The following is a 13,939-nucleotide window of genomic DNA, read 5'->3' on the forward strand; positions in this document are numbered from 1 at the left end:
ACCTGGACTAAAGCATCCACCAACTCCTGGACAGTCTGTGGTGCAACGTGGTGTTGGTGGATGGAGCGACACATGATGTCCCAGATGTGCTCAGTTGGATTCAGGTCTGGGGAACGGGCGGGCCAGTCCATAGCATCAATGCCTTCATCTTGCAGGAACTGCTGACACACTCCAGCCACATGAGGTCTAGCATTATCTTGCATAAGGAGGAACGCAAGGCCAACCGCACCAGCATATGGTCTCACAAGAGGTCTGAGGATCTCATCTCGGTACCTAATGGCAGTCAGGCTACCTCTGGCGAGCACATGGAGGGCTGTGCGGCCGCCCCCAAAAAATGCCACCCCACACCATTACTGACCCACTGCCAAACCGGTCAAGCTAGGAGATGTTGCAGGCAGCAGAACGTTCTCCTTGGCGTCTCCAGACTCTGTCACGTCTGTCACATGTGCTCAGTGAGAACCTGCTTTCATCTGTGAAGAGCACAGGGCGCCAGTGGCGAATTTGACAATCTTGGTGTTCTCTGGCAAATGCCAAACGTCCTGCACGGTGTTGGGCTGTAAGCACAACCCCCACCTGTGGACATCGGGCCCTCATAGAGTCTGTTTCTGATCATTTGAGTAGACACATGCACATTTGTGGCTTGCTGGAGGTCATTTTGCAGGGCTCTGGCAGTGCTCCTCCTGTTCCTCCTTGCACAAAGGCGGAGGTAGCGGTCCTGCTGCTGGGTTGTTGCCCTCCTACGGCCTCCTCCACATCTCCTGATGTACTGGCCTGTCTCCTGGTAGCGCCTCCATGCTCTGGACACTACGATGTCAGACACAGCAAACCTTCTTGCCACAGCTCGCATTGATGTGCCATCCTGGATGAGCTGCACTACCTGAGCCACTTGTGTGTGTTGTAGACTCCGTCTCATGCTACCACTAGAGTTAAAGCACCGCCAGCTTTCAAAAGTGACCAAAAAACATCATACAGAAAGCATAGGAGCTGAGAAGTGGTCTGTGGTCACCACCTGCAGAACAACTCCTTTATTGGGGGTGTCTTGCTAATTGCCTATAATTCCCACCTGATGTCTATTCCATTTGCACAACAGCATGTGAAATTGATTGCCAATCAGTGTTGCTTCCTAAGTGGACAGTTTGATTTCACAGAAGTGTGATTGACTTGGAGTTACATTGTGTTGTTTAAGTGTCCCCTTTATTTTTTTGAGCAGTGTATATGTATGTATATATATATATATATATATATATATATAAAAAAAAACAAACATGCATGAGTGTGTTTGAATAAAGAGAAAGAAGGCCGGTAACATGTGGCTGTGTGGTAAGTGTACGTAAGTGTTTATATATAAGGTAGGAGTGTCTCATTCATGTACTCTGACAAATCCAAGATTATTGATATATTGGGAAAAATAATCTATCTTAAAAAGCACTTGGGGGATTTTGTGCGTGTGTGTGTGTGTTACACACATGAGTGATGTTTACCAGGTTTGGGTGTGTAAAAGGGGGGGGGGGGGGAGGGTCCTGGACTGCACACGAGGTGCTATCATGCTGAGGCTTCTAATACTATGTTGGAGGAAGAGAGATGTAGTTGCACACTACTAGCACTAAGAAACATGGAGTATAAGTGAAGTTCTTAGCACACATTTGTGCAAATATGCGGGCCCATGTACTGTGGCCAGGTGACTTCATAACATGGGTCCCTAACATCTCTAACACTATTATATTATATAAATGTAGCAAGGTCTTACCTTCCAATAGTGCCCTTAGCAATGGGTGATCTGAAATGCAGGAACCTTGCTAATTAAAACACCTGATTATAAATGGGGGAGTGGTGCCAATACCAGAGGAAAGCAGCATTGCATTCCAGTGTAAGTAAAGTTCTTAGCACACATTTGCGCAAATATGTGGTTCCATATACCATGACCAGGTGACTTCATAACATGGGTCCCTAACAACTCTAATACTATCACATTGGGTGTGGATTATTAGATGTACACTAAAAAGGTCTACAGGCAATAGGTCTACCACTAATGGTAGACATGCATTAGGTCGACAAGGTCAAATGGTCAACATAGAATAGGTAGAGAGCAGAATAGGTCAACATGGTCAAAAGGTCGACATGGAAATGGCAGACACAAAAAAGGGAGACACAATTTTTGTTTGATTTTTGGGGTGTTTTGTCACTTTTCTGCCACAAACATGCCCCATTAGTATACTACGTCCCCTCGCATGGCTTGCTTTGCTCGCCATGATTCGGGCAAGGTTACTGTTCAGAATCATCGTTCCCGTGGATGGTAAAGTATGAAAAAGTTGAATTTTTTTTTTCTCCCTACCATATACAGTATGACACATTGCCATGTCGACACATTGCCACATTACCATTGCCATGTCGACCCTTTGACCATGTCGACCTTTCAACCCTTTTGAACATTTTTCCTTTTACGTGTCGGCCTTTTGACCTTATCGACCTTTTTACCCTTTTGACCTAATGCATGTCTGCCATTACCGGTGTAGAGTGTAATGGTCAAAGAGACTTGACTGTAGCTTGGTTATAACCAGGGGTTGAAGTGAGCTGGTATGGGGCAGAACTGTGTTCCGTTACTTCTACTTGGAGATGGAACGCAGTTCTGCCTCCTCCGGCTCACCTAACCCAATGTGTTCCGGCACCGCAGGGAGATTCCGGGTGAACGCTGAGATTGTGTTACCAGCGGGTGCCCGGCTCTCTCTCCACAGCGGAATCCGGTGGCAAGAGCTCACTACTGAGCTCCAGCTTCCAGCTCCCAGCTCTGTCAGTGCGCGTTATGGGAGAGACGACATGATGTCTCTCTCATAGTGCTGGGGAGCCTGATGCCAGGAGGATCAGAGCGGTCAGACGCGGGAGCGGTTCTTGGTAAGAATGGTGTGGGTTTTTTTTAAGTGTGTTAGCGGTGCGTTTACTGGGGGCAAACTACTGGGGGCAAGCTACTGGGAGCTAACCACTGGGGGCAAACTACAGGGGCTCATTACTACTGATGGCATCACTACTTAGGGCACAATACCGGGGGCATAACTACTGTGGTCATTACTACATGGGGCACACTACTGGGGGCATATCTACAGGGGCTAAACTACTGGAGGCATTACTGCTTGCGATCTAAACTACAGGGGGTCTAAACTACAAGAGGGCAAACTACAGGGGGCATTACTACTTGGGGCTAAACTACAAGGGGGCAAAATACAAGGGGGCTAAACTACTGGGGCCATTACTACTTGGGGCAAGCTACATGAGGCTAACTACTGGTGGCAAAGTACAAGGGGAAAACTACTGGGGGCAAACTACAGGGGTGCATTACTACTAGGGACATAACTACAGTGGCGCATTACTACTGGGGGCATTACTACTTGGGGCAAATTAATGGGTCATAACTTCAGGGTCAAAATTACTGGGGGCATTACAACTTGTGGGCTAAACTACAAGGGGGCATTACTACTGGGGCTAAACTACAAGGGGGCAAACTACAAGGGGGGAAACTACTGGGGGCTAAACTACTGGGGGCTAAACTACTTGGGGCAATCTACATTTTGGCTTACTACTGGGGGAAAGCTACTTGGGGCAAACTACTGGGAGCAATCTACAGGGGCGCATTACTACTGGGGGCATAACTACAGGGGCGTATTATTACTGGGGGCATAACTGCAGGGGCATAACTACAGGGCGTTTTGTACAGGGGGGCTAAACTACAAGGGGGCATAACTACAGGGGCTAAACTACATGGGTCTAAACTACTGGGGGCTTAACTATTGGGGGACTAAACTACTGGGGGGCAAACTACAGGGGGCATTACCACTGGGTGTTAAACTACATGGGGCAAACTACAGGGGCTAAACTACTGGGGGCATAACTACTGGGGCTAAACTACAGGGGGCTAAATGACTGGGGGCATTACTACAGGCAACATTACTACTGGGGGCAATACTACACAGGGGCATTACCATTAAGGGCATTACTAATGGGGGCACTACAAATGAGAGCATTGTAAAGGGGGCACTTCATAAGGGGCATCACTCCTGGGGACATAAGGGGCACTACTACTGGGGGCATTGCATAAGGGGCACCACTACTATGGGCTCTATATAAGGGGCACTACCAGTATAGTGGACATTGCATAAGGAGCAATACTACTGTGGTCATTGTAAAAGGGCTGCTACTGCTGTGGGCATTGTGTATTACGGGCGGCTACTACTGTGGGCATTATGTCTATTAGGGGTGCTACTACTGTGGGCATTATTACTATTGTGTGATCATCCCCCTTTCTTTTTGTGGCCACGCCCCTTTTGAGGGGCGCACCTATGGCGCTCGCAATACCTTTATTGCATGGGTGCCAGGGCGAGGGGGGTGAGTTCCACCTCCTCTCTAGGACCACTTTAATCACTAATTATAACTTCTATACCTATACCAAGAATGCACTAGCTCACATAGGTGGAAGTGACCTTCCCCCATTACATGCTGTCCTAAAGCAATGGATCACATCGCATGTGCTGATGTGTCCATCCTGACTGTTTCCTGCCACATCACACTTCCTATCCATGTATCTTAGATATACTCCTTTTACACCACCTAAAATATCCCGGGATTTTGCATGGGAGCATGCAAAATCCCGGGACTGTAGGTGGTGTAAAAGGGTCCTTCTCCTAAACCCCGGGTCCACTTTCCCGGGAATCCAACCTGGCTTGTACACAGGGTTGGACACGGGTAAGACCCAGGTAGGAGGCAGTGTAAATGTATAAGCCGGGTCGCCGTCCCGGCACCCATTTACAGCATGGCAAACTTCCCATGCCGCAGTGTCCGGCTGGCGGGCGGGAGGCTGGGGGTCATAGCGCACGCTGTCTATGCAGAGAGTGCACCGTGCTGGTTGCCATGCAGCGGCTTGTCACGCTCGGCGTAAGTTGGGGTTCTGACAACCGAGTTTTGGCTGAAGGGACAGCTACTTGTGAGGAGAGTAAACAAGGTGGCTGAATGTAATTCCTCCTCGGGGGGGGGGGGGGGGGGGGCGGGAAGCCAACCTAAGTGTTAAAGTTGGCTGGAGGGCATAAAGAAAAGGAGGACTTCGTAGGAAGATAACTGCAGTTTTAATGAACAATCAGGCTGTACACGAATATTAGAGAAATTGAAGAAACTGGAAGAATTAGAGTCTATGGTTAAATGACTTGAAGAGTGAAGCTGAAGAACTCAGGTAAAGAAGAACTGAAGACTGTGGTTTGTGATTGAAAGACAAGGCTGAAGAACTTGGACTTTGAAGAAATGAAGACGTCTGCGGGAACCGCCGTTAGCACCTGGAGCTCCTCTATGACCTGGGACCCCGTGAGCGCTTCCACGCGTGGCAACGGACTTAAATAGCAGGACTGCAGCAGCGTTTAGGTAACCGATGGATGAGAGCAACCAGGGAACCAGAACCTTTCACAAGGAGGTAACTTGAAGCACTGGCACTCTCCCTCTGAGCCAGCCCCATTTTGTAAGGGGAGAACACACAGGATTGGCTGGACACAGATTGGGAACCTCATTGGTAATACTCTGGTCTCCAACATGGCTGCCCCCAGCACAGGAGACATACTTAGCTGTTAGCACACAGCTTAAGCCAGCTTCTGTCTCTGACACACTATACTGTGTCACTACCAGAGGATCTTACCGCAGCGATCCCCGCTGCAGCGCCCGGCTCTCCAGACCCTCGGCCCCCGGCCTTTGGCAGCCTCACATCCGTCCAGGAGGACCCCCGCCAGCAGCTCCCTGCCGCCACAGCCGCACCAACCAGCAGGACGGTAACCAACGGGAGCACCCGCTGGAGGTAAGGCTCCGGAGCCTGACACGGCTGAGGTCATGGCACATTCTGGTGCCTGGAAGCGCTGGAGCCTGGGGGCAGCACAACAGCTTCCAGATTGCTGTGCTTGTCCCCGGCGAGATGCTCCGGAGTCCCGATCTGCAGTGTTTCCCGGCGCTTGGAGTTTACATCATCTCTAAGCGCCGTCCCACAAGACACTGCACCCGGGTACAGTGTAAACAGTGCCGATCCAGGAATATCCCGGATTGGCACTGCGGTATAAATGTGGGGGGGGGAGTCCTGGGTCTTACCCTGCTTGGAACCGTGTTCCAAATCCTGGGTCAGACCCGGGACTTTGGTGTAAAAGTGTTATAAGAGAGTGTTTTTTTTTGAGCTGCTAATGAACTAGGACAACTGCATTCTGAGCAACCTATGTGCACTATGGCAACTACATCTAGCAGAGGGAGATTTAGTTTGGATATAATCATGTCAATATCTTTCACACCGTCCCTATATACACAATAGTGCAAATGTTAGATTTTATCCTGCAACATGGAGAATGCCACTGTGTGTATGGAGATTATGCATCTAGTGCGGACTATGGGCCTAATTCAGATCTGAACTCAGCAGCAAATTTGTTAGCAAATGGGAAAAACCATGGATCTAATTCACCTTTGAAAAAGCTGCCTGGAGCAGTGAAACATGTTAGGTTGAGACCTGTGTGGACATTTGCTGACCAGCACCATCATCACACCACCATCTACAGTCAGGACCTTGCCTTCCTTTGCCTCCGTGAACCAGGACTCCTACAGGCATTGCTATTGCCCATTACATCCATAGGAGGATCCACCTATTGGAACACGGAGTTTCAAGTGAACTGTGAACCAGGACCCCAACAATTGTTGCCGTTGCCATACGGACTTGCAGTTCAAGGGAGCCTCTTCTAAACGGAACACAGACTTGGTAATTACATCCAATTGGATGAACAACTTCATTTCTGGTCCATATTCATGACTGTATATACGCTGGTTGCTAATATTTTGATGAGTGCCTTGTACTCTTGGTGTCAGCATTAACAGAAATCTAAGTCCGCCTGAAGTCAACATTGAGACATATTTTACATTATAAGTTCCACAAAATTGTTTAATCTTTTCATTTTAAATAATACAAGTATTTTAACTATTAAATATTTACATTTTTTGGAATATATTGTGTCAATTAGCGCTGTATACCTTTTCTTCTCTTCCTATGGATCTAATTCATACCTGATCGCTTGATCGGCTTTTTTTTTGCAGTCCTGCTTTTGCCTCCCATAGGGGAGAGTATTTTAGCTGTGCAAGTGTGCGAACGCATGTGTAGCAGAGCTGTGCAAACAGATTTTGTGCATTCTCTGCACAGTCCAGGAATTGCTCAGCCGCTATGAACACTTCAGCCTGTCCAGGACCGGAATTGACGTCAGGCACCCTTCCTGCGAATGCTCAGGCATGCCTGCATTTCTCCAACCACTCCCTGAAAATGGTCAGTTGCCACCCACAAATGCCCTCTTCCTGTCAATCTCCTTGCAATCTCCCATGTGAATAGATTCTTCGCACAAACCCATTGCATAGCAACAAACCGCTTTGTACCCATGCGATGCACCTGCGCTTTGCGGTGCATAAGCATGTGCAGTTTAGACCGGTGACTAGGCGAACGCAGGACTGGAAAAAAAAAAAAAAAAAAAAATTGTTGCTGCGATCAGACTGAATTAGGCCCTATGAGTTTGCAGTAACTTTGGTACTTTTTCTCTATGTTTGTGCAGTTCACACCCAAAGCTCATTCTAAATGTACAGTAATAAATAATGGATAAAAATAAAAAACTGTTCTGGAAAAAAACAAAACCAGGTTTCATATGATGTTACTATCAGCTGAGCAGAGCAGGATTTGGTAGTAGATGCACATTTAATCCAAATGTAAAGTCTACAAAGCAGATGTCTTATTGGGATGCATTTAATTTGCTGGCTGTCAGGTTCCGGGTGGTCAGGATACCGCCTGTGAACTGTTAGCATATTCCCTGCTGCCGGCATTCTGGTGGGTGGGATGCTGCTGTCAGCATATGGACAGCCGGCATTCCGTCCGCAGGAAAGCATACTGAATCCGTCTTATCATGTACATTTACATTAAACAACTAACAATGTGTATATGTGTTTGCAGTGGCGCACGCAGGGGGGGTTTCTGAGTACCTGGAACCCCCCGATGACCGTAGTTTAATGTTTTAGAGACGGAGACAGCTCTGTCTCCGTCTCAGCAAAAGCCGCGATCGCGGGGCACCAACATCAGAGAGTTACTGTACATAGCTCTCTACAAACAGCTTGTCCGGAGGGAGCTGTGGTGCCTGTCTGCTGTAAGCCCTTGGGCTGGTATGTACAGTATAAATGTAGTACTGTACCCTATGTAAGTGTTTGTATGCAGTATGTATGTTTATGTGTGTGTGTGTGTGTGTATGTGTGCTTGCTTGTTTATTTATGGATGTGTGTTGATTGTCTATGTATTTGTGAACTGTATGTATGTACGAATGTGTGTGTGTGCTATATATATATATATATATATATATTTTTTTTTTTTTTTTTTATGTCCATATTAGTTGGCACTCCTGTGTATAAAAAGTATTGCCGGGGTGCCCTCCTCAGATAAATGGTATAGACTTGCCTGTGTAAAGAGGTCTCTCACCAATCAACACACTCACAAATACAGTCGGCACTCCACGGACTTCAATAATAAGGTAATGAATTTATATGTGAAAAGACCAGAATGTTGTTTTTTCACATATAAATTCATTACCGTATTATTGAAGTCCGTGAAGTGCCGCCTGTATTTGTGAGCATGTTGATTGGTGAGAGACCCCTTCACACAAGCAAGTCTATACCATATATATGTATATATATATATATATATATATATATATATAGCAAACACACATACATTCTGTGGAATATATATATATATATATATATATAATATTATTCTACAATACTGGGCTGCAACCCTGTGGGAGGGCACCAGCAGCAAGAAATTTGACATTAAGGGTCTGCGAGTGCTGGGTCAATCTGTGCTATATATGTTACATTTGGAAACCCCCCAAAGTAAAACCTGTGTTTGCCACTGATTTGTACTAGAAATAAATGTATTTATTTAAATATTTGACAACATGTAAATATAATATTTAAAATTCAAATTATTATGATTCTGCTTTAGGACATGATCACACTGTCACCTGCATTAATTTTACAGCTCATAAAAAAAATATATTAATATTATCACATGAAACCATGACATGATAATAACCCTGATATCCTGGTTACTGATGAATATACATAACTGAATCCTGGTGAATATAAACAGAATTTCTGGGCCAGTAATACATAAGAGGGAAAACGTGAGAGTCAGCCAGTCTGATACAGGAATACAAGATGGATTCCAGCGCCCATAAATTCTATCCTGTACATGGCATTAATTCTAGAGAATTTCTGGAAACATATTTTTCTAACAAAGAAATGGGCTTTGGAGAGGATTCAATGAAATTTCCAATGGCATGTTTACACCGTGCTTTCAGTGAGGGTATGTATACTATACTGACATACCTCCCAACTGTCCCAATTTTCAGGGGACAGTCCCATTTTTTTGGGACTATCCCACTGTCCGACCCATGGGCCACAGTGTCCCGCAGTGGGGGGCAGTTGGGAGGCTTCTGTAATTCTATGAAGAGCAGCGGTGAAAGAGTCTATTCACAGGAGACAGAAGGCTCATGATCACTGCACTCCCATGTAACAAAGACCCCTTTTCTATAGGCCACCCCCCCTTTTGGCCGGGAGTCCTGCTGCCCCTAATGTTGGGAGGCGTGTACTGTCACTATGTATACTATACTGACCGTCTTACGCTTGTGTGAGTGATTACATGTGCACGATTGTGTGTTCGTGAATTCAGACCATGAGGGAGATATACTAAGCCTTGTAGAGAGGTAAAGTGGAGAGAGATAAAGTGTCAGCCAATCAGCTCCTGAATGTCATGTTATAGGCTGTGGCGTAAATATACTAAGCTTTGGAGAGTGATAAAGTAGAGAGATAAATTATGAACCAATCAACTCCTTATTGTGATTTTTCAAAGACAGCCTGTATCTCAGCAGTTAGGAGCCGATTGGCTGATACTTTATCTCTCTCCCATGTATCACTCCCAAGGTCTTAGTACATCTGCCCCACAGTTTGAAAAATGATAGTTAGGGGTATATTTATTAAAGTGCGGGTTTATAGAACTGGAGATCAAGTTCTAGCTATTATCCTCCAGAAAGTGCTAGGTAAATAATAAGAAGGATCTGATTGGTTGGAACTTTATCACTATTTACTTTATCTCTCTCCAAGGCTTAGTACATCTGTCCATGAATTCTCTAATGGGGGCAGGGACTGATCTGCATGTGTTCTCTGTACAGAGCTGTAGAAAATGCTCAGACTATATAAATACATTGTAATAATGAGACTTTATGATGGATCTAAGATTATATATTTCTATGTTTAGATGTATATTGTTAATGTGAAGAATTACTGTTTTCATTTGCTAAATGCAGTGTGTACGAGTCTGTGTTTGATAACTGAATATGACTGTGGACATTACATACAGATTGCAAACTAGTGTTAGGAATATGAATTACATCAATCAACACATCTATCCACTGCAGTGGCGGACCTACATTTTTGGGCCCCTGAAACTTGAACTGTTATAGGGCCGCTTTGCAACCAGCAACAATAGGGCAACATCCAACAAGGTCCAAAGGGCCTTTCTGCCCTTGCCAGGAACCTCGAGGCCCAAATGGTGTAGAACAGGGTAGTGGGGTGGAGTCCTTGAAAATGGCCCATACAGTGAGCCCCTTCACACCAGCCTGTGTCCACAGTAATAAATCAGGTATTCGGCATAGTGAGAGTCTCTGTGGGGTCAGATGTGGTGGATGATGGGGTGAGAGAGTCTGCAGGGCAGATGTAGTGGGTAACAGGGCAAGAGTCTATGGGGCAGGTCTGTTTACAGCACACCCCACAGGACCCTTTAATGTCTACCTCTCATGGTGCTCTCCCTGTTTAATAATCACACAACAGCACCCCCCTACAGTAATTACCTCACAGAACTCCCACTTCATCAATCACCTCACAGCACTCTCATTCCCCCTTCTCTGCAATAAACACCTCTCAGCACACACCGATCAGCGCCAGCAAAATGACCTTATTAGATGCCTCCTTGTCCAGAAAGAGGAGAACATGACACAGCAGGTGCTGCTAATCGTTTAATATTTTTATTTTAATAATTCCTGACACACTATTATACCAGATTGTAAAGTCACCATAATAAGCAGCAGTTTATATTAAGCCACTGTGCAGGTTTAGAATAAAACTTAAAACAAATAAACTGCATTAATGATGACTTGTCTTAGTGCCTCCATGTCCCGGACCCCCTTTCACCTATCATGTTTCCAGCCTTCTTCCTAGAATGGGCCCTATCAGGCTCCACCATTCCTGGGAATACCAGAAAGAGAAGCTCTGCATGCTGTCGGGAATAGTAGTTTAAAACAGATACACGTTTCACACTATTTGCGCACTGCAAATCACAGAGCTAGACTACAACACTCTGTAGATGTTGGAAATTAATTATTCAGCATAATCTTGCATTTGCAAAAACTCATCCTATGTAACCAAACTCCTTCCACCCAGGTTCTACCTCTTCAGCTGCCAGGGTTGATGTGTGCATCATGTGTCTGACTCTGCAATTGCACAATTGTGTCTGGTAAATTCCTCAGCATGTACAGTCAGTGCTAGATTAAGGTCCACATGGGCCTGGAGCTGAAATGTATGAAGGGCCTATTGTGTGACTTGGCAGGAGGTGTGACAAGCACGGTGGTGGGGGTGGTCTAAATAGGGGGTGTGGCCTGTGCCATGGGTGTGCTATCTCTATGGAGGTCATAGCTAGTGCCTACCTGCAACCATTTAAAAGAGGAGCAGAACAACAGACCCATACATACAGTGGTCGTCGAAGTGGGGGTATGGGAAATGAATCAGGATTATTGCTGTGTGTGCCTAAAAAGGGGGCATGGCCACTGAAAAGGAGTGTGTCCTTAAAAGTATATGCATTAGTGTGCCCCCTCCCCTTCTAGTCTGTATATGCATTAGTGTGGGTAGAATCTATATCCCCAGCGCCTTAAGGACCCAGATGTGACATCAGCTGTGGGTGGAAGTTGTCTTATGCCATTACAGCACTTGAATTTTTTCTCCAATCTAGGTTTGTTGTAAGTTACTTTCTTGGGGAAGGGGGGGGGGGTTAGTTTGGCTCCATTGTACCTTCACGGGCTTGCTTCACTCGCCACACTTTGGGTTTGGAGTCTCACTTCACTCGGCACAGGTGACATTGACCCAGTGTATTATAGTAAAGGTCCTTTCAGCAAAGGGGATCTATGCGCTACCAATTAATGTGCCCCCCCTCCCCTCCTAGTCTGTATATGCATCAGTGTGCCCCCTCCTAATCTGTATATGCGTCAGTTTGCCCCCGCTCCCCTCCTAATCTGTTATGTGTATTAGTGTGCCACCTCCCCTCCTAGTCTGTATATGTGTCAGTGTGCCCCCCCACCCTCCTTCCTCCTCCTAGTCTGTATATGCTGTAGTCAGGGCTGGTTCTAGACCTTGTGGCTCCCAGGGTGAACGTTTCCTTTGGCGACCCCCTCTCCCCATTGAAAAAAGGGATAATGCACGCCGAAGGCGTGTAAATTATATTGGGGCGTGGCTTCACCGAAAGAGGCGTGGCCACATAATTGTACCAATTCACATTACACCGCACAATAGTGTCCGTCAGTCACATTACACCACACAGTAGTACCCCTTATATATGCCAGGTACAGCCCCTTATACACATTGCGCCAGGCAGAGCCCCTTTTTTATACACATTGTGCTAGGCAGAGCCCCTATTTATACACATTGCGACAGGTAGCCCCTTATATAGACTGCAACAGGTAGCCCCTTATATAGACTGCAACAGGTAGCCCCTTAAATAAATTGCACCAAGAACCCCCTTTTTTATACACTGAAAAAGGTAGCCTCTTTTATACATTCTGGACAAAATGAAAAAGATAGTATTTTCTGAAAGCGCAGTGATGAGGACAATGCTGCCTCATCACTTGAGAAAGGTCATTATACGACCAAAGCGCGTTGCTTGGAGGAGAAGTGAGGCGAGTTTTCTTTTGGAGCTGGAGGTGTCTTGCTGAAAAACGCTGAGTGCAGTGGTGCCAGGCTATTCAGCCTAGGACTCCACAGCTATCTTTTAAAGCTAACCCACCGTCTTCAAATAACGGTGAGACTGTTCCCAATGCATATGGAATCAAGCACCAGTCACTTTTACTAAGGCACCCAGCTTATATCTACCTCCCTAAAGTTGCTTCATTTTACATTGTTTTTAATTGTTTCAAATATTTTTTTCTGCAATAAATGTCACGTCTGTGTTTCATAAATATACACAGTGGTTATTTCTTAGCACAATTAAGTGTATAAATATGTCTATGAGGATTATGCGCCAGGGACCCTGTATTGAGAGAGAGAGAGAGAGAGAGGGATTGAGAGAGGGAGGCACAGAGATCAAGAGAGGGAGAGATCGAAAGAGGGGGGATCGAGAAAGAGAGAGAGAGAGTTTGTGCGCAGTCACTTACAAGCATCAGCACTGGCTGCAGTTTGTTCCCATAGCTCTATGTTGCGCAGTGCTCTTTGTGACTTTACTTCTGCCCAGCGTGAAGCAGGACAGAAGTGAGAAGCGGCCGGGGTGCGGAAGCCGGCCGGACGGGGGGGGGGGGGGGACAGCGTGGTGTGAGGAGCAGGCAGCGGCTGGGGGTGTGCTGGCCAAAGCAGTGTGCGGTGCGGGAGGCGACCAGTGCGGGAGGCTGTCAGTGCGGTGGGCGGCCCGCACAATATGGGTGCACATGAGGCAGCCAGCGGATTGTGGAGTGCGGGAAGCGGCCAGCGCGGTGTGGGGTGCGGGAAACAAGCTTGGAGGTGGTGCGGCCATTACGTTGCTGTGTCCCTCCTACGGTCCTCCCCCTGTGGCCTGGCCGTCCTCCTCATCAGTAGCACTAAATTCAGGGGGGAGGAGCTG

At 46.5% G+C, this 13,939-nt stretch overlaps 1 protein-coding gene across 1 annotated transcript in view; it reads left to right on the forward strand.

Moving 5' to 3' along the window:
• The first annotated feature begins 9,240 nt into the window (after nt 1–9,240).
• The window catches only part of LOC134965352 (nicotinamide N-methyltransferase-like), a 47,327-nt gene continuing 42,628 nt past the window's right edge, over nt 9,241–13,939 (forward strand). The window contains exon 1 of the mRNA XM_063941821.1: nt 9,241–9,388. Coding sequence (XP_063797891.1) covers nt 9,241–9,388 — 148 coding nt within the window. The remainder of the gene's footprint in view (nt 9,389–13,939) is intronic.

This window comes from Pseudophryne corroboree, chromosome 10 (assembly GCF_028390025.1).
Source record: "Pseudophryne corroboree isolate aPseCor3 chromosome 10, aPseCor3.hap2, whole genome shotgun sequence".
NCBI lineage: Eukaryota > Metazoa > Chordata > Amphibia > Anura > Myobatrachidae > Pseudophryne > Pseudophryne corroboree.